The sequence below is a fragment of the Gymnogyps californianus genome, chromosome 9 (assembly GCF_018139145.2).
Source record: "Gymnogyps californianus isolate 813 chromosome 9, ASM1813914v2, whole genome shotgun sequence".
Classification (NCBI taxonomy): Eukaryota; Metazoa; Chordata; class Aves; order Accipitriformes; family Cathartidae; genus Gymnogyps; species Gymnogyps californianus.
The window spans coordinates 11,723,426-11,749,684 of record NC_059479.1 but is presented as its reverse complement, the minus strand read 5'-3'; the positions used below and the strand labels follow the sequence as shown (position 1 = coordinate 11,749,684).

The window sequence follows — 26,259 nt, the reverse complement described above, 5'->3', positions numbered from 1 at the left end:
AGCAATGTTTCAGCACGTTTATTGCTGCTCATTGTTTCCCTGCAGTGGATCAGAACGAAGGTCCCTATTGCACATCAACAGATTTTATTTTTGGCATCCTTAAAAAATTGCACAAGACTTCTTAACCCTCTTCCCCTTTCCCCTAGCTGACTGCTGAACATGCAAATGAGATTCTTTCACCTAAATGATGGCTATGGTTTGCCCAGGAGCCATGGTGATGCTTCCCAGACGTGGTTGTGGTCGGGCTTGTGCGTCAGTACACTCCTGCAGAAGAAAGAACCCCTTTGGGTGGGTGGCTTTTCTGTTTGCATACAGTGTGCTAGACACCCTAGACTCTGGAAAACATGCCTGGATGATCTTTGTAGACACTGTTTCTACTGCATGCAACAGATACTTGTGGCTGGATTAATTTACCCATTGAACTGTCCCTCGGGGGTTTGGTCTGTGGGACTTCCTCAGCTGCTGCAGTGTTTCTCTGGCCAGGGGGTAACAATCCAAGCTGCATGGTGAGAATTTAAATACAGTGAGTTTTTACAACTACAGTTGCACAGGGTGAATCAGAAAACTCCCAATGTCAGAACGCAGGGTGACACCTGCCTGGGGGTGGCGTGCTCCATGCCACCTTCATCAAATCCACGCTCACCTTTTTCTGCTCTTCCCCATTTGTGAGGGGAAACCCTTGGATGTAGGAGCTCTGGTGCGGTCTATGTGAAGCCTCCTACACTGTGGGCTTCCTTGAAGCCTTGTGGACACCAGCCAGGCTTTCGAGGTGTTTGTGGCGCAGTGTTGCACTCCTGCGATGGCAGGGGGCATCTGCCTGGAAAGCCCCTGCTCTACCACTTCCCTTGGGACCAATGCAGAGAATGGCCAGGTGCTACAGCAGGACTGTGCTTTCCCTTGCCTGGTGAGGCAGGGAGCTGTGTTCTGAGGTAACAGGGTGCCCTGGGCTCTGCTGTAGCCACTAACATAGCACTGCATTGCAGTGCTGTGGGAGGCGGCTGTCCCCTGGGTGGCCCCTGTCCTGCATTCCCCCGGGAGAGGAGATCCAGAGACCCTGTGTGTGTCAACCAATTGAGACCATGTTCATGGAGCAGCAGAGGAAGGGAGTTGTGCTGAGCTGTGTGTGCATCAGGGGAAGCTGAGGAGAAGGTTTCTCCCCATGGCTGCAGGATGGTTGATGGGAAGCAGCTGGGGTCGGATGCCCTCTCAGTAGACCCAGGAGACAGGCACCCACTGTGGAGAACTGCAGGCCTGCTCAAAAGCTTCCTGCAGCAGCTGGAGGCTTTCTTCCACCCCGTTGTTGACCAGCGAGAGGTCGAAGTAGTGTGCATATCGGCTCCGAATGCTCTCTGAATCCTTCTGGAGCTGCTGCAAAGCCTCTGACTGCAAGAAATAGAGAGTGCTCAGGAGGCTGGGGAGGAGGGGAATTTCACAGCCCATCCCAACAGGCAAACTTCCTCCCACCACCAAAACAACTCAAGTGGTTGCTAAGTATCACAGTACAGAGCATCCCTGCAGCTTGTCTGACAAACTAGGAGCTGTTGTGCAATCTCTGGGAGTGTGTGTTGGGGGGTTTTGCTGGACTTTTATGCAATGCTGGGAGCATCAGGTTACCTGCTAGAGTGAGGCCAGACCTGCTTAGTCTCGTATTTATCTTTAAAATGCTTTGTGGCAGCTCCCTGGGAGGAGAAGGTTCACCGAGCAGCAGGCTGCTCATTACTACACTATGCAGTGTAGCCAGCTCAAGGCCTAAGGCTGGTTTCAAGGTAGGATCCCTGCAGGATGGTCCCTCCCCACTGGCTTTTGACCAGAACAGCGCTGGCTGGCAGAGCCATACCAGCCTCCCTCTACTGGTTTTGGCTGGGAGAGTTAAATTTCTTGATAGTAAAAGCAAAGCTGCCTGTCCCCTCCTGCTGGTGTGGCTAGCAGGGGCATCCCAGGAGTGCGTCCCTGCGGGCAGCTGTGCCCTCAACAGCGAAGTCCAGACTGATTTCCACAACAGAGCTTGACGTGCAGGTGGCTCCCTGCTTCTGTGCCTAGGTAGGGCATGAGCTTGGGGTGCTGTGCTCGCTGCAGCTCTGCTGTGTGTTGCCCGGCAGCTCTTGGGGGCGGAGAGGGGAGAGGAATAAGCGGTTTGCCTGGGTCATGTGAGTTCTGCTGGGTCACATTTTGGTTCTGCTGCATCCCTTCTAGTAAGCAGTTATCTGAGCTGCGGCAGCTAGCTATATATAGTGCCTGCACCAGCGGGGCTAGCCCTGCCCACTGCGGCAGGAGTAATTCCTCTGTCTGGAGCCAGTGGTGGGTGATGGGGCATGGAGGTGGGGGCAGCAGGCTGCCTAACTGCCCTTTCTGCCCTGACACTTGCCCCCCTTCCCGCCACATGTGGTGCTACAATCCTCTGCAGGTTAACGTGCCTCTAAATGCCTCTAAATGCAGTGCTTACTCTGAAGGCTGCATAAATATCCTCCCTGCAAACTATCTGTATCTTAAGCTTTACGAACAAATAGGTTGGAAGAGGTGGCCTTGGCTGACCAGGAGTCCAGAAGAAGCATTGCTCTGTGGGTTTCCCTGTTCTCCCATTGCTTCCCACCTCCCTGTGGAGGTTAGCCTCAGGGGAGCTGGTCCAGGCTGTGGCAGGGCAGGGTAGGCAGCACTGCTCTGTGTGTCGGGGGCAGTGTGTGGCTGCCAGCCTTGTGGTGCTTGGTGCTGTGTGAGTTAAGTGCGACATCAGTGCTGCTTTCATCCTAATTTTGGAGGGATGAGCATCTTAATGAGGCAAAGAAAGGAAGGAGCTGCTGTTTGTGTGTCTCATTTGCATAGTTGATGGCAGGATAAATGTTCCTGCTCTGCAGCACTGCTGCAGCTGGAGATGGCCCTGGGTGCTGGGCTGTGCACCCCACTACATGTTAGTGGCTGATTATGCTGCAGGGATGATGGTTGCTGGGGGGTGTCAATCTGGGAGAGAGTCTACGGCTGCAGGAATCGCTAATTCCTGTTTCTCAGGTCTGGGCTGAGGAAGTTGCCCTGCTCTCCTGGAGCACAAAAGTCAATGCAGACAGGAAGAAGCTGCTGTGGAGCAGGGAGAGAGCCCTGGGCTGCTGCAGCAGGCTCCTTGCCCCCCTGCCATGGGCAGGCAAGCCCGGCCGACGGGGCACTCAGGCTCGGTGCTCTGCCGCTCGGTGCTCTGCGACCCACCTGCTCTGCCACCCACCTGCTCTGCCTTGTCCGTTGGGGCAATGAAGACTATGAACGGGGACAGCTCGGCCGTGCGGACGATCTTCAGGGTCTGTGGAGAGAGGGGTGTAGTTACCAGAGTGTGGCCATTCCTCAGGGTGGGAGCAAGCACAGTCAACTGCTGCCCCCCAGCCAGGGTGCGATGGTGCCCGTGGTGGGCTAAAGGGGCCACCCCTAGTCTGGGGCCATGGGCTCTCTGGGTGGACTCCTGAGCCTGGGGGTAGTTGGGTGAAGCTGGAGCAGGGGTCCCAGCATGGCTTCCCCTGCACCTCATGGGGGAGGATGTAAGGGTGTCGCCAGCCCTGCTCTGGGCTAGCTTCTGGACACAACTGTCACTTTGCAAAGCGGCACCCACACGCCTGGTGTCGGAGAGGGGAAAGGGTTGTTGTGCAGGGCCCGTGCTGGCCCTGCACCCCCACTCCCACGGCAGCCTGGCCCTGGCTTTGCTATGATGGGGAATACCCTCACTGCACCTGTGTCTTGGGAATGGAGATGCCACCCCAGCACTCCCTGGCTTTTTCCTTTGGGAAGGGCAGGTGGGCAGTGCACCAGGGAAGGCAAGGACAGTCACAGCCAGCATACAGTCAGTTCAATCTGTGGCAGCCTCCATCCTGCCCAGCCGTTCCCCTGCTTCCTACCTGGGGCTCAATGTCCAAAATAGCGACTTTGTCCTGCTGGTGGATCTTGTGCACTGTTTCAAACTTGGTGCCAAACATGTTTCCCTGGTAGCTTCCAAACTCCAGGAACTCATTGGCTGAGATGTCCCGGGTCATCTCCTCGGTGGAGACAAAGTAGTAGTCCTTCCCGTCCACCTCATTCTTCTTCTGGGGGCGCGTGGTGTCTGGGGAGGGAGGAAGATGGTGAGTGCTGGCCCCCAGAAGGACTGGGCAACAGAGCACGGTGGGCAGCCTCTGCTCTGGGTGACCTGGGCATCTTGCCTTCCCTTTTTGAGCATGGGGCTAGGGCATGGAGGACCTCAAGACTAGGCTGTACTAATCCCCTTTCAGCTCCTTCCTGCTTCGGACAAGTAGGGAACTTGGCCAGCCAGAAGAGAGCCAATGGGATGTGAAAAGTGAGGTGTCCCTGCAATGCGGGCGGTAGCAGCCCTGCAGCCATCTGTGGGTAGGTTCAGCCCGTGGGACAGCAGGCCAGGAGGCCCTGCAGTGTCCTGTGTGGTGGCCTCTGACATCACGGGCTTGGTGGCGCTGGAGGAACATCTCCCCACCTCCCATCTGCTGTCAGAAGGTCCTGGCTCAAGGAGGTGAGAGGAAACGTGTCCTGTGCTGTGCCCTCCACCCTGGCTGGGTACTTACATGGGGGTGGGTACATGAACTTCTCTGGGTTGTTGCTGAGCAGAGCATTCTTGATGTGGCTACGGCCCACGCCGCTGGCCCCTGCAGAGAAAGAGGGATGGATGCTGGAGCCAGGCTCAGAGAAGCCTGGCAGGAGATGCTGGGGTCCCTCCGCAGCTCTGGGCCTGAGGAAAGGTGCAGAGCTCCTGGGGCCTTGCCCAGGATCTGCTTTCTGAGCTGGTCTGTGGTGTCTTCCAGCCCTGGAAGAGGCTCTGCCTGCCCTGGGCACATTCACCTTGAGCCCCAGCTGGAGACAGGACCGGTGCCTGCTGAGCGGCCACCACAGCTGGGCTGCATGGGCTGCCCATGCCTGCGGGGTCCATGGACAAGTGCTCAGCACCCACGGCATGGGAGTGCTTGCTTTGGTGCGGTTGCACAGACCAGAGCTACTTTTAATAAAAATTATCCATAAAGATTCTTAGGAGCTGGAAACTCCTGAATTAACTCTGCCTCCGTATCGCACTGCAGGTGCCAGACCATGCACAATGCTGCGTGGAGGCGGTCAGCCTGCTTGGTGACCACTGCAGGCAGAAGACATGCTCCCCAGAACTTAGTAGGTTTTGAAGGGCAGCGCTGCCTGAGCCGCTGTCCAGTCCTGGTCCCCCCTGGGACTCACCACACACAGCCCCTGTGCTGCAGAGGATGCCTGAGGCAGGACCTACCGATGAGCACCAGAGTCTTCCTCTTGAAGGCAGGCAGCCTCACCACTTCCTCATATGAAACCACATCCAGCTGGTCAAAAACTGGGGCGGAGGAGAAATGAGACAGCAAGTGGTCAGAGCTCAGAGCTGGCTCGGCCACAGCAGCAGGACCACATGCAAGTCAGACCGAAGCCAGGTCCTCGGGCAAAATGGAGGGAGTGACCAGGACTGGGCTGGGAGCTCGTCCCTGTTTGGTTACTTGGGGGAAAAGGGCAGCAGCCTCAGCAGCCAGCAGCATGTGAGGTGCGGAGGGGGTGCTGGGGAGCTAGACCAGCAGCCACTGAAGGAGAAGCCAGGGCTGTTCTTGCTCAGTAATTCTGCTCGGGACAGCGGGACCTGGGTAGGGAGGCGGCAGGACGCTGCAGGGAGCTTGTTGCTGGGGGAGCTTTATTTATCTTGCTGATTTACAGCCTTGTTTGCTGGTTGGAGCTACATGCTGGGCTAGGAGCCAGCATGTCCTCAGGCACCTGCCTTTGCTGGCCCAAGGCATGCTTAGCATGGGGTGTTTGCATGGATGGCTGAGGGGAAGGCTCTCTGCCCCACCAGGGACACGGCTTGGCAGCTGTGGGGAGCAGTTCAGGCTGCTCCCTAATTGCTGAGCAGCAGCAAGGCCATGCCTGCTCTGTGTTCAGCAGCCTGCGGGGTTTGAGGCCTCCCAAGGAGCTAAGAGTCAGAAGTGCCAGGGATTGTCACTGCAGGAGAGCACAGGAGCTTGATGCCTGGCTCCTGTGTGAGCCAGCCCTGGCCTCGTGCACTACAGAGCTGCATGGGGACACAGCTGTGGCCACCTGAGGGGTATGAGGAGTTTGGAGAAGGGACTCAAAAAACCCGACCGCTGTGGGGTATCCTCCCAAGGTCCCACTGCCAACACAGCTGGGCTGTTTGGTCTGACTCCCATGGAGGACAGCCCCGCCTGTGCCTAGAGGCAGAAGTGATGGCCAGGGCTGGGGATGGAGCCCATCGCCCTGCTCATACTTACTTGAGCTGTGCTTGGCCAGGTATTTATCTTTGCACTTCTTCTTCTTCCCAAAGGGGCTACAGCTTGGGGATTCGCTCTGACTGGACTGAGTGATGCTCGCCACACGCCTGCCAAGAGAGGAGGACACCACCATGGTCCAGCTGTCACCCCAAGCCCTGGGGGAGCAGTGGGATTGTCCCTCAGACATGCAAGGGCAAGAGAAGCAGGGTGGCTCCTGGGACAGGTAAAGGCTCACCCTGTGGCAGATGAAGGGGACGTGTGTCTCCTTTTCCCAGCAGTGGCGCTGGTGTTACCCAACACGGTCACACTCCTGGTAGCACATGGTCACTGTTCCCACCTCCACTCCCAGATCCAGCCCTTCTGGCCAAATCCAGGGACCTACCACTCCTGCAGCTCCGGAGAAGGGATGAGTCCCGCTGACTCAGTGCAGGAGCCCTCCACCCGGCCCTGCCACCAGTTGCTGTCATCCTTGTTTATGATTTGAATCACGTCGCCAGTCTGAAACTTCAGCCCCGCTTCCTTGCAGGGGATCAGGTTGTCTTTTTTGGGGTCATAGTCAAACTGCGCCCTCATGAACATCTGCAAAAGAGAGGGCAGGCTGGAGTCAGCATGGCCGTGCAGGATGGCTGAACTTGGTCGTGTCCAGCTCCCGGCCCCACATTGCATCCGCCGACAGTGACTGCAGAGCCAGCTCCAGGCACGTGGTCCCTGCTCCAGGAGGGACTCCAGCCCCTGCCACTTTCCAGGCCTCATGAGGCCAGGTGGGGAGAAAGGAGATGCACAAAGCCTTAGGGAAAGCTCTCGGGCATGGAGCTGCAGTGAGATGGGCTGGTGGGTGACAGAGGGAGGAGGATGGCATCTTGGCCCTACTGGGAGCCAGTGAAATGGCTGCTGACTCTAGGCAGGCCTGCATGCCCCACAGCTGTGCCTGAACCCTGACATACAGCCCCACTGCAGTCCCCCAGGTGCTCCACAGTGCTGGTGAGTTGGGCCAGCCAGAGATGAGTCCCACCATCCGGACCAACACGGTACACAGCAACTGGGATCTGCAATTGTGGTGAGTGGAGACGAGCCATCGCAATGGTACGCTCTGCAATCCCATGTCCTGGGGAGCCCAGGAAGGCCACATCTCAATCCCCAGCTGCTGTGCCCTGGCCTCTCTCCAGCACCGGGCACTCCCCTGCATGGCACGGGGCCTTCAGGGAGCCAAGGCTGCAGTGTCGTGTCCATTCCTGCCTGGGTCTGTGCTGGCCTCTTCATCAGCTACTCTTGCAACATTATGTTCATCACAGCTGCAACTGGAAACGAGCTGTTGCTGCTTCCCAGGCCACTGTGCCAGCCTCCTGGGGCTGGGGAAGCCCTGGGGACCAGGAAGGCGTGAGAAAGTGGCCTTTCCTTGTCCCTCTGCTCGCTCAGCTCTTCGGGAGGGAGTCTACAGTGCCTGCTCCCACCGGGGCAGCCCACCCTGCTGCCTCTCCCTGGCCTCAAGCACTCCTGAAGCTAGCAGGCAGCTGGACACCCCTGGACTCTTGCTGCCCCCAAGCATCTTTGCAAGGTCAGGAGAGAAACGGCATGTGGCTTTCGCACATGAACCTTGTTTTCCAGGAAGGCTGTTCAGGAAGAACAGACTGTCAGAGAGCAACAGGATGGATGAGAGTCACCTATCCCTGGGAGGAGGGCAGAACATGCTTGTGCACCCAGCGTTTTCTGCACTGCCACTTGCTCTCAGTGCCTGGATGAATGGTTTCTCATCTGAAACGCTGCTGCAGCTGCAATTTGTCTCTGGCCAGTGCACCTGGCAAGATCAGGACCAGGTCAGGACTAGGTTGGGGGCAAAGCTGAGGCAGGGTATGGAGGATGGGGAGCAAAAGGCAGGGTTTAGGGAACAAAGTAAGGCTGTGGCTAAGCACAGACCTCATATTGCCCTTGTTCCCCTCCTGGGTTTTTTTGTCCTGTGGGCCTGAGGCTGCTGGGAGCCCCAAGTCATGGTGCAAAGTCCTGCACGCTCTCCCACAAGTCATGGGTGCTTCCCATTGTTTGAGACTTCTGTGATCACTCAGGAAGGTGCTGGGCCACGAGCCAGTGGCATGCCTGGAGGGCTGCACAGTAGTCATGCCACCAGCTGGAGAGCCTTCTACAGGGGAAGCAGCACTATCAGACCCAGCCTCATGCTCATGCTTCCTCTGAGCACAACCCTATCAAGTTATTTATCCCAGAAACAGCACGTAGCAAGCGGGCAAAGGGATTCACATGGGGTGATGCCTATGTCCTGTCCTCAGATGCAATAGGCAGGGCCTGGAAAGTCATCCTCCCTGGGTAGGGTAGACCATGCTGTCCTTGTTCCACATTAAAACAATTTCCCACAGTATGTCCTCCTTCAGCAGTGCTGCTGGAGGCACAGGGCCAGCAGGACATGGACATGGTTCCCTTTCACTGCCAGAAAAGCAGAGCATATGGATCAAGCTGTGACATGAGATCTCTCACAATGGAGGACAACAAGAGTGGAATCTCCTTTCAGGATGAGGACTGATGCTTGCTTTGAAAGCACTCTTTGGCACCAGGAAGCTGGTCATCAACACAAACACACAAGGGACACACAGCAAGCACTGCCTAGGCACCTGCCTCGAGCTCTCTGCTCCCACAGCCCTGGTACCCCAAGCCAGACATAGCAAGGTCACTTTTGGAAAGACCCTCCCTTACACCAATTAGGAGTTAGCATCAGACAGCCCCAGGCATCACCCACAGACTGCAAAGGGCCAGCTCCAAACGCAAGCTGTTTGCCTGCCTGCTGCCAGCCCCGTGTCTGGGGCTGGGAGCCCAAGTACTGAGCAGGCTCCAGCAAGGGAAGCCCTGGTCTTTAAAGTCAAAAGGCTGTGGTTTGCTCCTGGGAACAGGTTGGAGGTGACCCTGAAAGCCCTGAGTGCTCAGTGCTTCTTCTCATTAGGATCCTCCCAAGCAGACCTGCCCCAAAAGACACTCAGTTAGCCTCAAAGCGGCTGGCTGCCAGGCTGCGGGGCAAGCCAGTGCAGGGGGGCATCGTGATGCCAGGATCGGCACTGTCCTGCCCGCCAGGCCCTGAAATGAAGGTGATCATGGGGATCCAGGAGTTGAAACAAAATCAAAAGTCCACTCTTGATAGTGGACTGCAACAAGCCCGTGAGCTGTGGTTCTGGGGAGCAGACAGCACCATGGCCCTGGACACAGCAAGAGGGAGGACAGCTGTTGCTGGGAAGGAGTTTGTCCGTATGTCTTTCCCTGAGCCCATGGCCAGCCTCGGGTGAGCCAGCAACTGTTCTTTTTCTCAGAGGTAACTTTTCCCTGGCACTCAGCTGGCCTGGCCGATTGGAGCTGGCTGGGTCAGGCCAGGGAGGGCAGATGGACAGCAGGGAAGGGCAGACACGGGCCAGTGTTTAATAAACAAACGTGCAAGGCTGGTTGAGCTGGAATGGGGACAGCATGGGCTGAGCAAGAAACAGAGACAGTTTTCACTTGCCACCATGTTCAGAGACTGCTCCAGGTAAGGAAGGAGGGTGACATGGAAGCCCCCAACCCATCCCAGCACCATCCAGCCCCCACCCTGTGCCTCCGAGCTCCTCTCCCACTCCTGCCTGTCCACAACAGGGGGGCTGCGCTGGGGTTGGCTCCTGCACCCAGAGACAGGACAGCATCCCAGCCACCACACACTGAAGTCTTGGCAAAGGAGCCAGCCCTCCCCACTATCCTGAGTATTTTGGCCACGGCACGACTTCAAAGGCAAAGCCAGGCAGGTGTCACCCCCTGCCACAGCACGTCACCCCCACCCTGTCAGTGGCAGCAGGCGCAAGGAGCTGCTTTCCTCTCCCTCCCACTCGCTGCTCACAAGTGTGCTGGCAGCATCCAGACCTATGTCACCCTCCTTGCGGCTGATGCACCAGGCATCAGTGACGGTGGGGAGCAGCGAGAGCCCGGTGCTGCACCTGGAGGTGCTGCTGTGGCCCTGTAACAGGGATGTGGCTCTAACAGCTGTAGCTCTGGAGGTGGCAGGAAACTCTCTCGTGCTTCCTGGTGTACACACCCCACTGGTTTCGCATCACCAAACACTGCACACGTATACCACTGTGGCTCAGGCATCCCAGGCCCACATTCCTACATACACATTGGGTAAATACATCCACAGGGCAAAAATCTGCTCATTTGCAGCAATGTAAGCACAGGACAGGTCCCTTCATCCTCCAGCAGCTCAGGCAAGGTGACCAGGCAGCCATTCCCTTGTCCTGCCCCTGGCTCAGCACAGCTCTCTTCCCCAGCGCTGGTCCGCTGTGGTTTGCACTGGTCCCACCCGGCCCCACAGCCATGTCCCGGCACAGCCCGTGGGTCTGGAGGCTGCACTTACCTGGAGAGCAGGGAGGCGGCTTTGTTGGTTGGGAATGACTTTTATTGAGACCATCCCCTTGGTTTCTTTCTAGTGAACAAAGGAAGGGGAGAAAGAAGAGTTGGAGGAGGTGGTGCCTGGAGGCAGCCCGACAGCAGCAACCTGTGCAGGGAGTTCCTGAGGGCCAGGACCCGCAAAGGCAAGGCTCCTAGGTGCTCCCAGCCATGCTGTGATGCTGAGGGACGCCACAGCCTGGCCAGAAACAGCTCTGCTGGGGTTGGGCTAAGAGCCATGGCAGCATAGCTTTGCCATGCTTGTCCCATCCCCATGGGGGGACACCAACACCCCCACACGGGGCTCACTGTGGGCACTGCTAAGCATCACCAGAATGAACATGGAGATCTGTATCATCTCCGGCCTGGCTGCCCCAGTGAGGAGCCTAGGAGGAGAGGCTGGTTCTGCCAGGGCCCCTCCATCTGTCCTCTCCATGCTCGCCTCTTGCTCCTGCCCTCCTGGTGACATTAGAGGCACAGCACTCCCTTGCCTGCCACAGGCCAGATGTGCTGTTGCCCCATGTGCTTCACAAGACCTATCTGGTCCCGTGGGGACAACCACAGTTGGAGGCTAGGAGGGGCCTCCTGGGCCAACCGCCCTTCTCGGGAGGCAGACAAAGACAAGCTCCTCCTTGGTCCTGCTGTCTGGACCAGGGATGTCCCGCCACCAGGCAGGATAGGACCGTGGCACTGCAGAAGGGCCAGGCCTCCTGCTTAGGCTGCTGGTGGGTGTCCTCAGCACCACCACCACCTCCCTCCGGCCAGGTCCCACATGTTGGGCATGGATCAGGATGGCCTCAGTCTGTGAACCCAAGGTAGGTCTGAGACCCTGTCCAAAGCTGTCTCTAGGAAGGGCCTGGCAGGATCACCATGACCTCAGCAGCAGGAAAATGGCACCAAGGTGACCTGCAGGAACGGATCAGGTCTGCAAGAGCAGCCAGTCCCTGGGCTGGAGTTGCACACCAGCCTTGGCAAGCAGAGGTGGTTTCCAAGCCCCACACACATCAGCACATGTCAGGGATCCAGCCAACAGCCTTCGCTGCTGCCCTTGGGAGGCCAGAAACACGCAGCAAGCACAGACCACCAAGGTTGTGTACAGAGACCTGGTGCTTGGCTGTATTACAGCACCCCAGCACAATGGCCCTGGCTCCTGCCGCATCACACTACTGCAGGCAGCTGTGTGTTGGCTCTGGTATCTAGGAGGGGGTGAATGCTCAGCCAGCATGCACATCTGCAGGCCAAAGGGGTCCTTCTGGGGGAACAGCCCTGCCAAACACAAATACCTACCAGCATCTTCTGCAGCTGGTCAACTGAGTGGTTGCTCACGCTCTGCCCATTGATTTCTATGATTTCATCACCCACGTGAAGGGAGCCTGCCAGCAACGGGAGAAACAGGAAAATGCAGGACCGGACAAGAGCCACTCACCAAACCCAAACTACGCAGCTCCACCAGCCTCCCGACCCCCTGGGCAAGCTGTGGCCAGGACACTGCAGTGCTTGCCTGGGCAATGCTTGTAGAGTCACGCACGTCACCTAAGCACATGGGACCAAAGCACAAGGGGAATGAATTCTTCCTTCTCCACCTACACACACTTCATCCAGTCTGAAGGTCATCAGGTTGCTTTCCACTGTGTGTCCTTCAGCGCTTTAGACTGGTCAAAGCATCTGTTTCAGAGTTATTCAAACCCAACCCCAAGTACCTCACCTGAAGCCAAATGACAGCCTCCTTACAGGGCCCTTAACACAAGCATTCTTGACTTTGTGTGTTTTCCATTTATATACCCAGCCAGATTACAGCCTCAGATATACTGCTATAAATCAGGCTCCAATAGCATTATTGGAATGGCTCCTGGGTTATTTTGGCAGGGGTAAGCTCAGACTTCCCACTTGGATCCAAGGATGGAAAAGGGGCCTCTTCTAGGCACCGAACATCTCATTTCCATGCCCCCTTGGCAAGATCCAAAACCAGAAAATAGCACCTATTTGTTTCTTTTGGCGGCATCTTTTGGTCTGCAGAGCCAATCCACAGCAAGCCTGTCCCACCTGTGCACTTTAGGAATGGGAAGAGCTTCCCTCGCAGTCTCTGGGGTATGATCCATCTCTCGTTACAGTGACCCCATCACGAGACGGAGACAGATGGTCTATGGTTCCTTTTTGGGAGAGCCCTTCCCCCAACCCTTCATTTCTCCCTAAAGCCTCCAGTGTATTAACATGACAACCATGCAGAGAGACCAGTGACTCCCGAGTTCCTGACATATTCCTAGTGGAGGAATGGACACAGATGTCCACGTCACAGCAGAAAGCCAGCAGTGCTGGGGAGCTGCCTTATCTCTGCACGGAAGGAAACCAGCTGCAGATGTGCACCCCATACACTGCCTCTAAGAGGGCCTCATTACCTTGTCTGTGAATCATGCCCCCGTGGAAGATCCTGGCCACCATGCAGCTCTGCTTGTCATTGAGCTTCAGCGTGATTCCCTGGAAGACAGGAAAATCCATGACTGCTCGCTGGAGGGGAGAGCTCCCATGCTCTCAGCAAAGTCCTCTCCAGGCCCATGTCCACGGTGGGCTGCGGAGTGGCTGGGGGGAAGCCCCCTGCTTGGCCAGCCCAGCCTGCTGCAGCTCCTCTTGGCACAAGTGTCACCACCCTTTGATGGGGCTTGCTCCAGGTCCCCAGGCAGGAGGCAGGATCCAGCACCTTCTTTCCGTGGCCAAGGTCTCCAGCAATCTCCTGCCTCCCCCGAGGCCAGCCCGTTGGCATGGCTCTACCTGCCCCTCTGCCCCCCTGGGTGCCATCAGGCTTTGGGATCTTGCCAGCTCTCACCATGGGCTCCTCTGTGACCTTCTCAAACTGGATGAGGCGTATCTTCCGCACCTCGCGGCCGTTGCTGTGGGAGGGGCTGCCCAGAGTCGCTGAGCCGTTGGTATAAATGTCCTCAGTCATGGCATTTGGGGACTGAGTGATGGCCTGTCAGGGCAAAACAAAGACCAGGGTTTAGGGGCTCCACCTGAACAGGGCCTGGGAGTGCTCGCTCCCTGCTGTGGGGCTGAGCTACTCAACCATGTTAGGGTGCCTGGGGCACAGGTGGGGCACAGGAGGAGGGAGACCCATGGGCTGGAGGAGAGGACAGTAAGAGCAAGAAAAAAAAAGCAGCAAAAGAGCTTCACCCTTGAAGATGTGGATGTGGGCTTGATCTGCAGTTTTCCAGCCTGGGAAACACAGGAGGTAAGAAAACTTTGGAAAAGCTACAGGTAGCAGAAACCAAAAGAGTCCACAGCTGGCTTGTTGCAGAGCATAAAGCCCAGGATAGCTTCACCGAGTAAACAGAGCAGTTTGGGACTCATCCCTGAGAACTGGGGTCAGGCTCTGCTCTTGCTCAGTTTGCAAGTTCAACCTTTCCTCATCTACGTCAATGGGCAACCGACACGGTGCAGAGCCACATCCACATCCAGGCACTAAAGGCAACGTGCTCCCAAGCCAGCCAGAAACTCCCCGTTCCCCTCTCAGCTCCCAGCTACAGGCCAGTTCGTGCCGGCCAGCACTGGGAAGCCAAGCAGGGACTTTCAGCCATGGGGAAACCTCTGCTTTTCGTCTCCAGCAGGCGCTGGCACTGGGACACGTGGAGGGTGCATGGGGTCCCAGGAAGAGATCTCCAAATCTGCCCTGCCATGCAGCAGGGACACTGCAAAGTGAGCTGCCACCTCCCAGTCTGAGAAAGCCTGGTGCAGTCCTGTTAAACCCCTCGGGCATGCTGGGCGACGTCTCCGCACAGCTTGCAGACATGCTGGTTTGGCCCCAAGTGCAGTGGACTTCCCTCGAGCCTCTCCCAAATCGGTGCTGGCCCAGCAAAACCCAGGCCAGCTTTGATCTGCAGCCCCTGCCTGCCTTGTTGGCATGCTCAAATCCCCATGCCAGCCCACAAGGCAAAGCAAACCCTTACAGCTGCCCCACTCCACATGTGGCGGCCAGCTTTGCTGCCCAGTTCGCAGCTTGCACCCTCCCTCCCAGCAGCGCCCAGGTTGGAAGCCACAGCCAGCAAACCTGTGGGGACACCCAGCAAGGTCCCCAGCAGCTTTATTCCTGCATCAGTGACGTGGCATGCCACGCCCAGCCAGGCAGAGCCAACACGTCTCCCTGCCACATGCTGACTTGCCAACACCAGACCGAGCACCGGGCCCTGGGGCTCCATGCCAGCAGCTGGGGAAGCTGCAGCCTGACCCCCCTGTCCCGGCTTGCTCTCACCCACTGCAGGCACCTGGCCTGGAATGGAAAAGAGGCTGCAGCCCCATGCCGCTAAGGGGCGAGATCCGGCCAGGCCATGGGGAGGTTCATGTGGGTGCAACTGGGGTGAAGAGCATTTGCTGGTGGGGTGCAGCCACAGCACTAAACCACAACAAAATTAGCTTTGGTAGGGACGTGCCAGAGTGCTGCTGGGCTGAGACTGCAGCCCAGCCCTCTGCAATGGCCGAAAGCAGGGGGGGAGCCGAAGGCAGGGGCAGCAGAGCCAGGACTAGCCAGGCCAGCGGAAGAGGCGCTGGCAGAGAGGGATGGACCAGCATCGAGGCACGGGCACTGTCACAGCCTCGACGAAAGGGCTCTGGCAGGGCCGGGCCAGGAAGGGCGCAGGGAGCCGTGTGCCCACGCTGCAGTGACAGGGAAGATGCATGACTTATTTTTAAGCCAACTACTTCTAAAAGAGCTAACCAAGCTCCTCCTCAGAGGAAAAAGGCGACTGTGTGGTCTCCAGCTGCCAACGGCTTAAACACGGAGGCAGAGGCTGAATCCCAGCCCAGAGCAGCACCCGGGCCAAGGACTCTTAGGGTGGAAGGAAGAGCAACTTGCAGCCCCCCAGTCTGGCTTGCCAGCCCCAGCAGGGCACGCTGCTACCATGCCATTCGCAGGGCAGAGGGACAGATCCAGCAGTGTGGGTGCCTAGAGCTGGCCCTCAGCTCTCTGCTGACTGTCCTGGCTCTCCCAAGCCAGCTGGTGGGAGGAGGAAGAGGAGGACGAGAAACTTCTCCAGCCCTGCCCAAGGCCAAAGTGCCCGTGAGGTGGTTTGAGTCAGCACAGATCACAGTTATCTTGGTCATGCCCTGGGAAAGCATTACACTGTGCAATCCCCGGCTTCAAACTTCTAGGCTCAGCAGAGCCCGATGACCCAGGACACAGCACAGTCTGCTCCAGGGGCTGGGAGTTCCCGTCCCTGCCGTCCCCACCATCCCTGCCAGCTGAGCCTCCCGGCCCTGACCTTTGCTTTTTGCTGAGAGCTGGAGAAAACACCCAGCCCTCGATGCTGACGCAGCACTGGTGTCACCCTGGTGACTCCCAGAGAGCAAGCCTTGTCACCAGAGCCTTGCTGCTGTGCCTGGGGATGGCCACAAGCTACTTGATGGCAGCTCTGAACCCAGCAGGGTCCTCCGGCAACTCCCTCTGCCCCAAACAGAGCCACGCTGGCATGGTGTGGGCTTTTGCTGACCGCACTGGGTAGCCAGTGGATGAGGATGGGAAAATGCCCAGCTCACGAGGACCAGGACCCACAGGGTGGCAGATTCCAGCCCCGATGTTGGGCATCTGGAAGCTAGAGACAGGAGACATGTGTGGCTCTCATGCTCCATGCACGTGAGCTGGCCGGCCGGATCATGTACGCTGCACTCTCCTGGCAGCCGCCACGCTCTCGCCTGGCTTGGCCCAGTGTAGCCTGTGACCTCAAGAGCCTTTCGAGTCATGCTGGTGGTGGGCCAGACCCTGCTACTTATGCGCTACTCTGCAGGAAACATCTGCAAGTGCTGCTAAGAGCCGGCATGGCCACCAGCCACTGCCAGTTCTGCACATAGCCCTGGGCTGGGTCACCGCTGGGGCTAGCCTTGGGGCAGACATGGGGCGAGGAGGTTGGAGGGCTGAGCTGTGCAACAGGGCTGCTGGGTGCCTTGCAGCTGGCCGGCGAGGGTACAAATCCTCATGCACAAATCCTGCTCCAGGTGGCAATGTGCAGAGGAGCCACCAGCTCTATGGGCCAAATAGGTGCACCCCAGCTCCCTGCCTGCATTTTCCTCAAGACCCTGGATTTCTGCCCCATATACTGGGGTGAAGGGAAGGGCACCAGCTCCCCAGGCAGCGTCTACCAACAGAGAATTTGCTGCGTGTGGAGCAATCCTCGGCAAGGACCCCAGGACCCCCTGGCAGGGTCAGCGTCAGCTGCCAGGGTTGCTCCTGCTGCTGCGCTGGCTCAGCCGGGCTGCACGCCACTGGGCAAATCAAACATTAACTGGGCAGCTTGTTTGCAGGAGGCTGAAGCAGCACTTGGGGAAAGCAGCACCGTAGCGCAAAGGGCACACTCGGTGGTTTGGTTCCTGGGCTTTCCTTGCTGCTCTAACCAAGAGACTTCAATATCAGGTGGCCTCGGAAGAGCAGGGCTCCCTGGCGAGCACGTGGAGAAAGGTCAGACCATGCTGGCTTTGCCAAGCAGGCCCCCAAAGTACAGCAGCTCGGATACAGGAGGGAACCCTGAAGCCAGGATCCCCCGGGATTGCCCTCTCAGCTGGCAGGGAGACACACTCCGCTGCCCACAGTGAGCAATAAAATCCCAGCTCCCTCCAGGAATCATCACCCCTCACCTTATAATCACCGTGGGTATGTGCAGGGAGGCTGGGGCACTGCTTGGTGCAGAGATGTCCTGGCCCAGCAATCTCTCCTCCTGCCCTCTAGCAACCTCGCCTCCCCACCATCCAGCAGATGTGTGCATCACGGTCTCCTTACAGCTTAAAAAACACACCAATGTGTAAAAAGAGCAAACTAACAAAAAAAAAAAATTGAGCTTGTTTTTGGGGTGCTCCAGCAGGCTGGGGAGCAACAGCCATCTGGACATTTAGAAGTAATTCATCCTTGCCTTCTGCTGGGGGCTACTGCCTTCTCAGGTCTGCCAGCACAACCGCAGGAGCAAGCTCACCCAAGACCCCTTCCAGCAATATGATCCAGTTTTTTTTAAAAAAAAAAAGGGGGGGGGGGGCATTTTAAACCAAACAGGATTACATTGCTGACACTAGGAAAAGGCCCAGCAACACCAACAGGTCGCAGTAGGAAGGATACAAACGGTCGTGGATACAAGCAGTCGTGGAGGCCAGAAGATGCCACTGACTCTGCGTGCTCTCACACTGACTCCAGATCATGGACTGCTGCAATGGAGAAGGGCCAGATTTTGCAGGGAGCATAGTGAGGTTTGCTGAGGCACCATCTTCCCACCAGGGAAGGCTGATGCAGCCTTCCAGAGGTGTTTGTGAAACTTGTCACCTCCAAGAGAGTCAGTAAAACCATTTGAGATGAAAAAGTTGGAACCAGCCCTCCCCACTTCATTTTGGTCAAGCCCAGAAGTTTTGCTCAGCTTTCAACCACTAGTTTTGCCTGCAGTAATTTTGGGATTTGGTCCCTGGGGACTGTGGCCTCAGTCTGCTCTGGTTCCAGTTGGATGCCAGGAACTGCTGCCCACAGGGAAGTGCAGTGTCCCCTCTGCACCTGCAGGCTCAGCTCTCTCCAGAAGTACCCTCCTTTTCTCCACCGGACTCCCAAAGGTCACATTCGCTGCCCATTTTACAGCTGGGGAACTGAGTCACGGCCGATAAGCAGACATGCCCAAGGTCACCCTGCCAACCAGGTGCACAGCTGGGAATAAGCACTCTTTCGTAAATCTGTATTTGCCAGTTGGGAGATAAGGAAAAAACATGCAGCCATGTAGTGTGGCTCAAGGGAAAAGGGGAAGCAGTTTCCTCCACTTCGGCTTGTTTTCTAGCAATGACATGGCTTCCACTCGCCAAGCGTTTGCGTGCCCTGCCACCACAGGAGGAACGCAGGATGGCACTTCCCAGCACGTGGCTCTGCCAGAGGAAGTGGGGAAGAGAAACCTCCTGGCCACCCTGCTTGACTCCAGCCAAGGAGCAGCCAGCCAGACCCAGCACCCTTCCCGAGAGCTGCTGCTGGGCGATGTCCCTACTGTTGCACAGAGGGGCCCACAGCTACCATGGGCCAGCACTGTCTCTGCATGCATGTGACACGGGGATGAGCACATGAACAACTGGCAAGCTCAGGAAACGTAACCCCAGTTGGGTGCCAGCCCTACAGTGCTCCTCTTAAAAGGCCCGAGGCAGATCCCGGTTTGCTATCTCTCTCTTTATCCCTACTGGAATAAATATACCGTAATGCCAGGGAGCTGTAGGCCAGCTCCTACATTTTCCATGCCATTGGCGATTTATCCCTGCTCTGCCTGCGGCCAGGCAGGCCCTCTGCCTGGATCCTGCAGGCAGAGGGACGGGAGAGCTCCTCTAAGCAGCTGCCTGATCCAGGCATTTTCCTTTAAAAGCTTCTTTTTTTTTAAAGCACTCTGCCAGGGTTGAGCCATAAAAAGTGCACAAACCACTGGTGTGGGACAGATCTGACAAGCCTCTTTTGGATGCTGTAGTGTCCAACAGGATGGGCAAAGGACAGCACTTCAGGGAAATTTCCTCCCTGCTCTCAGAGGCTCCCCACAGCTGCAAGGAAACCTCAGCCCAGGCACGTTATGCCATGGCTCCGTCAGGGACTCTCGTTCAAAGCTGAAAATCTCTGCTGGGAGAAAAGCACCAGCTGCTTAGCACCGGGAACTGCTGATCTTCTCCTGGTTGCACCCAAGCTACCCCAAATGACACCAGCTGGGGAAGGAGCCCTCCCAGCAGAACTGAGATGGCTGGTGCAGCCTGCTCTCCTTCTGTTGGAGATGGGGTGCGCATGCCCCCCCAGCCCACTCCCTGCCCCGGGGTAGGTGTGAGAAGGGCTGGTTGCATCCTTCTTCTCTGGGGCCAAGACCCACCACCACCACTCCTCCAGCCCATGCTGTGGACCTGAAGGCTGCTCAGCAGCTGAATCAGCTCATGTGACAGGCAGTTCCAGTTCAGACCAGCTACAACTTTGCAGCAAAACAAGCACAAGCTCCTCTGTAGCAGGATGCTGAAGTCTGCCTCCCCTGTACCCAGCTCCTTCTTCCCTGCCCGGCCATGCGGTGCCGGCCACGCTGGCTGACCATTCCCCCCAAGGTGCCCCACGTCCCCCAGCAAGGAGCCCTGCTCCTGGAGTACTGGAGACCAGCAGTGCCACATACAGGGCACTTACCTGGATGCCCACCTCCTGCCCGCCGTGGGGTCTCTGCCTTAGGGGCCTTGCCCCCCCGCGTGTGCGGGAGGGACGGGATGGAGGGGGACCCCCGCGGGCTCCATGCCGGGCCTGAGCTGGGCACAGGGTACTGGGCTAAGGGCCCGCGGGGAAGGGGGGCACCCCGGGGGTCCCTGCCCAGCCTCGGCGGGGAAGGGGGCCGGGGGGGCAGAGGCGCGCTCTCCCTAGGTGGGCCGGGGCCGCCGCGGGGGCGGATCGGGGCTGGAGGGCGGCGCTGCCCTCCAGCCGCCGCTCACCTCGGGCTTGGCCCGGTTCTGCAGGAGATGCTCCAGGTAGAGGTCGGAGAGCGCCGTCCGCATGCTGCCGGCGCTGACGCTGCGACCCGACTTGAGGGTCATCCCGCCGTCCCGCCGCCGCCGCCGCCGCCGCCAGCAGCTGCAGCCGATTCCGCTGGCTCCAGCAGAGCGGCCCGGCCCCGGCTCCGCCGCAGGGCCCCGGCTCCCGCAGCGCCGGTGGCTGCCTGCACGCTCCGCCCGTGTGGCAGCGGGGGGAGGCCTGCGGGCCGCGCGCTGCCGGGCGGAGCCAGGCGGCCGGGGGAGGGCCGGGGCTGGCCCCGCGGGCAGCGCCGCCGCACGGGTGCCGCGTCCTCGCTGGGCCCCCCCACCGGCTCCGGGTCGGTGCCGAGCAGCCGGCGCCCGGCGGTGCCGGGGAGGGGGGGGGGGTGGGGCGGTCCCAGAAGTGGAAGGGATTGGGCACGGCGTCCCCGCGCAGGCGGTACCTCAGCACCACCAGCTGCCACTCAGAGCCTCGCCTCGCTGCCCGCGTGGGGTCTTTTCCCCCGTGAAACAGAGTGTCCGCATCATGTCTCTGCTGGGAACAGCCCCTGGCCCGTGCCAGCCCCTGGACGTGCCCAAGCACTAGCAGAGCTGTTAGCGTGCGCACGCCAGCGAGGGTGCTGACAAGTCTGGACGCTCATGGGACCCTGCCGGGGGGGGGGCTGGCTGCACCCCTCACACCAGCTCACGTGGTTGCCAAAACCAGGGCAGGAGGCTGGATCTGAAAGGCTTTGTCGCCTCACAGCCAGGGCAGAGGCCCTGCAATGACACGGGGAGCACCTCTCCAGAGCAGCATTGGTACATACTTGGCTCTTGCAAGCTGACAGTCACCCCTGGGCCCTGATGGTGTGCAGAGCAAACGGAGCCAGAAAGCTTACTTCTTGAGCAGACGCCCTGATCTGGAAACTTGGGGAAAGTTCTGATATAAGCTTTGTGCTCTGGGGCCCTGTCTGCTTTTTTTTTCCTTACCTTTAACTATGGCCTCGTAGACTGGGGACTAGCTTTTGGCCAGCATCCTCCTTTGTAAATCTTCTCCTGCTGCATCTTACACAGGTGGCCAGAGGTGCACCTCCTCGCTGCCACGTCTTGCTCGTGACAGTGGGGGTTTTGGAGCTCTGACCCAGACAGCACGACCCAGAGGAGCAAACCTGCCCCAGAGAAAGGGACCGCCAGATGGTGGGCGACGCACACACGTACGTGAGGCAGCACGGGGAGGATCTGAGTGTATTTTGAGGCAGGGTCAGGCCTTCTTCCCTGTGCTGATGTGCAGCATCCAGCCCCTCTCACTCCACACACACACATGCCACTTCCCTCGCTCTGGGGCCGCCATAAAGACCTTCAGCCCCAGGACAAAGCCAGTGCCCTCTGGGCAAACTGGTGTTACTTGTGTGCACAGCAAGTGGAGGAGCGAGCCTGGTTGTGCACCCACGTACACAGAGGACGAGAGGGCCTTTTGGGCCAGCACAAAGAGCGTTCCCCGGTCGAGGCTGCTGGGTGCCTCGTCTGCTGCAGGCTGAGGCCAACAGGGTGGACAGGGATCCCCCAGATCACAAGGGGCAGCGCGCCCACCCCTCCGGCACTGAAAAACTTCATCCTTCCCAAGAAACTTCCTGGAAAACTCCAGCCCCCTGGGCAGTGGAGTTCCTGCAGTGGTCTCCGGCCCAGGACTGCCCCGTAGGGCTAGCTGCCCACCCCTTTCTCCTCCACAGCAGATACGTCACGTGGATGGGGATTAAGAGGCAGAAACCCATGGATCTGCCACTCAGAGGTGGCTGGAGTGGGCAGTCAGTGCTGCTCGGGGCAGGCTCTTCCCATCAGTCCCTCTCCTGTGGCAGCTGTTGCGCACTTACGTGGGATCACTTGGCAGGAGTCTTCTGCATCATCCACATGTAGCTCCACATCCACTTCCTGCCCTCTCCTCAGCCTCACACTGCCCAGCTGGGAGGTGGTCTTGGGCTTTGTTGAGGGAATTACACCACCTGCCAGGAATTATGTCACTGTCAACAGGGCTCAGCCCTAGGTTCCTGCTCAAAGAAGACAAGTCGCCAGTCCGCTGAGTAAATAAGTGGTTTATTTATCCGACATGCAGAGCAGCTCGAGCTGGGTGCCTCCAAGGAGGGACCCCAAACAAAGAAATCTCTAGGCAATTATACCCTTACAATCTAAGTTCCCCACCCCTCATGCGACAGTTCTGACCAGTAGTAATATTAGGGTCTGGGGTCTTCCCGTTCTTCATTGGGTCCCTTCGTTGTCTCTAGGCGGGCCGTTTCTTCTCTTATCTCTAAGGTTGCTGCGTCGGCTGACGACAGTAGCGGCCTTCCTTGCTTCCTAATCTTCCAGCTCGAACCAGCTCTGGGGCCTTCTTTTACTTAACTAGGTAAAAGTTCAGCATATCCGGGTGAAAGTTCACAGCTTGTGGCCCAAGGCTTCAGCAAATTTAGCTACTAATGCTAAGCAAGTTCTGTATAAGTAGTATACCAAATCGCACAACAGGCTTGCAGTGACGGTAGAAGATCAGGGCAGTCAGCACCAGGAGCAAGACGACAGCCAGCTATGAGGGCCATGTTTTGCAGCTGGGCACAGTGGGACCTGTGGCCCAGACTTCATCTGCGGGGTTCCCTGGAAAGCTTGTAAAATCAGATTAGGATGAGAAAATAATGGACTAGGTTGGGGGCCTAGAAAAGTCCCGGGGTGCCTGACTGCATTCAGCACCAACAGACGTGCCCACTAGGCTGGAGGATGCTGCTTGGACCGTCATCTCCCCTAGCCCTGCCCGGCTGACCAAGAAGGATCTGCAGAGCACTTTGGAGCATCCTTACCCAGCGGCTGAGGCAGCCTGGGAGGAGGAGTACTCACTGAGAGCAAGCCTCGCCTTTCCGGGAGAGAGCGGGCTATGCGGGGGCAGGGGGAAGTACAGACATACAGTGGGATCGTGGGGATGGCTTTGAAACACGCTGCCCTGAGCACATCCTGGAGGCAGGACGCCTTGGCCCCAGGCTCCTCTTGCACTCACGGGCTAGAAACAGGCTGGTAACAATGTGGGGTAGGAGGCAAGAGATACAGAGAGCAGAGAGAAGCCCTGCAGTTAAGTGTGACAAGAGACACCCGACAGACAGAAAAGGGAAGTCTAAGTCTGTTCATTCTCTCCTGATTACATACAGGGAAACCGAGGCGGAGGAGGCGGGGAGCAGCTTGGCCCTAGCTCCATGGCTGAGCTGGGAATTAAGCTCTGCTTTCCCGAGTTCGCTTCGCTCCCCGTCGGCCACAGTCCCTGCTCAGGTGCTCTCTTCAGCATGCTGCTGCCCGTTTCTGTCACGTGTTGGCAACTTCTTCTGAGAATGGTGCCCATCTGCCCAGCTGCAATACCTGCATACATCCCCCACGCCTGGCTGAGGTGGGGGCTGCATACCGGGGGCTCTCCATCCAGCATGGGAGAAGCCGGATGCAGAAGCAGCCCTGGCCCATGGCTTATCTGGCTGGGGCTCAGCATTGAAGCACCTCGCACGCTTTGGATTGCAAAATAATCTCTGCTTGGGCTATACTAGAAAGGGATGGCAGGCATGTGTTTTGTCTTCCTGGAGACGCCAGATAGCTGCGTGATCACTGGATCACCCAGCCCAGGCAATCCTAGCAGCTGAGCCATGAAAGAGAGGAAGATCCCCAGCGTCCGGGAGGATTTGGCCAGGCAGCCCCTGCCGCAGCAGGGCTCTTTGTGGGGTGGTGACTAGGCAGGGCATCCCCTGGCCGAGAGGCAGAGGGCTTTGTGCTGCTCCAGCCCTTCCCCCACACAGAAACATCTGTGGCTTGGGGGAGGCTGTGATGCATCTCAGATCTGCGTTGCGCTGGGAGGAAGCAGCGTCTGGTCTGCATTCCCCACAAGATGAATGTCAAGAGACGCTTCCAGTAATGGATGCCAGAGCTTGGCAGGCTCTGACACATCTGCCCGCCTGCCCACAGCCCCTTCCCAGGGCTCTCGCTCGGCACAGCCCCTTCACTGCTTCCTGGGTGGCTGGAGAACATCCTGGAGCTGCTCCGGGCTGGTTGGTGAAGGCTGCTCGGTCACCTGCAGAGATTTCAGCCCTGTTTCCTCTTTGAAAATAATCTAGAGGGGGCTCTGGTGCGCACAGCTTTTTCTCTGATCTAACCCCGGACAAACGTGCCACAACACAGCAGCTGGTTTCTGGAGGCAGGACGAGCCTGCGCATCCACTGGTACAGGCCCTGATGGGTATTTAAGCTTCAGCTGGTCAGGCCCAGCCTGGCCTGCAGTGGGAGCCATGGGCAGAGGGTGCAGATGTCTGCCCCTGTCCAAGGCCATCAACATGGGGGACCGGGCCAGTTCCTCAGCGAGTGTGTGCGGGTCTCTGTCTACAGTCCAGCTGCTGTTCAGGGCTGAGCTGACGTCGCAGCTCTGTTCTCTCTGCCATCGGGCGCTTCACCATGCCTGGGATGCTCCTCTGCACTGGCGGTCCAGAGACTGCAGCCAGCTGTCCTTGGGCGCAGTGGCCAATGCTGCGCAGGAGAGCTGTAGTTGCCTTCGAGCTGAGGAAGGTTGCCTTGAGAAGGGCCCAAGGTGGCAGGTTTTGTCCTCCCAGGCTGAAGGTTACCCTGCCTCAGGCAGGGGCATGCCCCTTTGAGAAGCTTATGGCTCCACTTCCTCTCTTCAGGCCAGCACTTGCCAGGCAGCCTCTCCTCACATCTGCGCCTGATTACTGTCAGAATGCAATGAAGCCAAAGGGCAATTGCATCTCCTGCTTGGGGCTGTAATGTAATCACTGCCAGGGCCGCAGTGAAGGCTTCTTGTACAGCCATGTGGAGCCCCGGCAGTTGCATGAGGCTTTTTCAGCCCTGCTTCATTTGAGACACCAGCTTCCGATCTCCGCTGGGTGTGTGTTCCCGGACAGGTCACGCCACTGGGCTGATTTGCAGCGTGTCCCTGCTTCCTCCGGACACAGGCCGTGGAGGGGAGCGTCTGTGTGCACCACAGCCAGCCCAGTGCCCCCGAGGGCGGGCAGGAGCCGGGTGGCTCGGAGCAGCCGTTCCTCGCACAACCGCCCTGCCTCATGGCAGGGCCCTGGGGTCCCCACCACAACTGTCCCCTGGTGCTGCTGGCAGAGCTCTCCTCAGAGCTGCCCCAGCCCGCATCTCTTATAGGTGTGAGCAAAGACTGCCTGACATTGATGGGGTGCCGTGGGAATTCACAAGCCAATCGCTGGCAGTTGCTGGGCGGGCACACCTACCCTGCCCATCCCACTGTGATGGCGGCCATCACTTGGCTGACCGCTGCCATTCTCCAAAGCTCCCTCATAACCCTGCTTCCACCCCACGCCAGCTGCCAGAGGTGTTTGTGGGACTGCCCGGCTCCCCTGCCACAGAGGGAGGACTCACAGCGCTGGGGATGGGTTGGCACAGGCTCTAACGAGCTGGCAGTGATGACAACGCTGCCACTGCTGTGCAGGAGAGGTGTGCTGCCCGGCAGGCATGACCCCGCGCCTGCTCCACAGCCCACTGGGCATTCCAGGCCTTTGTGAGGTGGCCATTGTTTTGGAAGGTGCCCACTCCATGAGAGGCATGAGGCAGGAGCCAGTGTCACTCTGCTCATCGCCATTCCTGCGAGAGGAAACATCTGCCACTGTGTGGGGCAGGTGCCAGGGAGGGGGAGAGCCACCGGTGGTGGGAGGATGGCTCTGGCCCATGACACACCTTGCTGGGGATCATGGCAAGGCAGCAGCTCATCCAGTGGTCAATGTCCCACCAGAGCCCCTGGGAGCCACAAGCACCTACAGAACTCCTCCAGTCAGCGAGCAAGGAGGGCTTGCTCGAGGCAGCCATGGAAAGCAGGATGATGGCACCCAGCCACGGCAGCAGGAGCATTATGGGAAGGAGATGAAGGGAAGTGGAGGACCAAAGCCCAGTGCTGAGTCAGGTTGAGCAAGCGCTACCTCCCTCGAGCCACCGATCCCCACCGATTGTGAAATGGACGCTGGGGCCTGGAGCAGGGCTTCCTCCTCTAGCCCTTATCTTTGCTGCTTCCTCCTTCTCCAGGACTGTGCCCAGGCAGCAGGAGCTTGTGCAAAATGAAGCTGAGAAGCTCTGTGGCTAATTAATTACTAGCTGCTGGT

General features: G+C 58.3%; 1 protein-coding gene across 4 annotated transcripts; it reads right to left on the bottom strand.

The window, feature by feature from the left end:
• Positions 1 to 9: 9 nt before the first annotated feature.
• MPP1 (MAGUK p55 scaffold protein 1) lies at positions 10 to 20,276 on the bottom strand. 4 transcript variants are annotated; one of them, XM_050901482.1, is made up of 12 exons: positions 20,100 to 20,276; positions 13,492 to 13,635; positions 13,067 to 13,145; positions 11,958 to 12,043; positions 10,639 to 10,707; positions 6,649 to 6,845; positions 6,267 to 6,373; positions 5,249 to 5,329; positions 4,548 to 4,628; positions 3,873 to 4,075; positions 3,212 to 3,286; positions 10 to 1,383 (listed from the first exon to the last, which is right to left on the bottom strand). In XM_050901482.1, exons 1-12 carry the CDS (start codon positions 20,199 to 20,201, stop codon positions 1,207 to 1,209), a joined length of 1,401 nt encoding a protein of 466 aa, XP_050757439.1. In that variant the 5' UTR covers positions 20,202 to 20,276; the 3' UTR covers positions 10 to 1,206. The 4 variants fall into 4 exon arrangements, with proteins under 4 accessions (XP_050757439.1, XP_050757442.1, XP_050757441.1 ...); XM_050901485.1 differs by having other exon boundaries at positions 6,649 to 6,785; XM_050901484.1 differs by having other exon boundaries at positions 13,543 to 13,635.
• Between the last annotated feature and the right edge of the window lie 5,983 nt (positions 20,277 to 26,259).

Coding starts and splice junctions, on each gene's coding strand:
- MPP1 (XM_050901482.1), bottom strand. CDS start 20,201: ATGACCCTCAAGTCGGGTCGCAGCGTCAGCGCCGGCAGCATGCGGACG. Junction 13,146..13,491: donor AGGTCACAGAGGAGCCCATG/GTGAGAGCTGGC, acceptor CCTGTCTTCCAG/GGAATCACGCTGAAGCTCAA. Junction 4,629..5,248: donor GAAGACTCTGGTGCTCATCG/GTAGGTCCTGCC, acceptor CTTTCTCTGCAG/GGGCCAGCGGCGTGGGCCGT.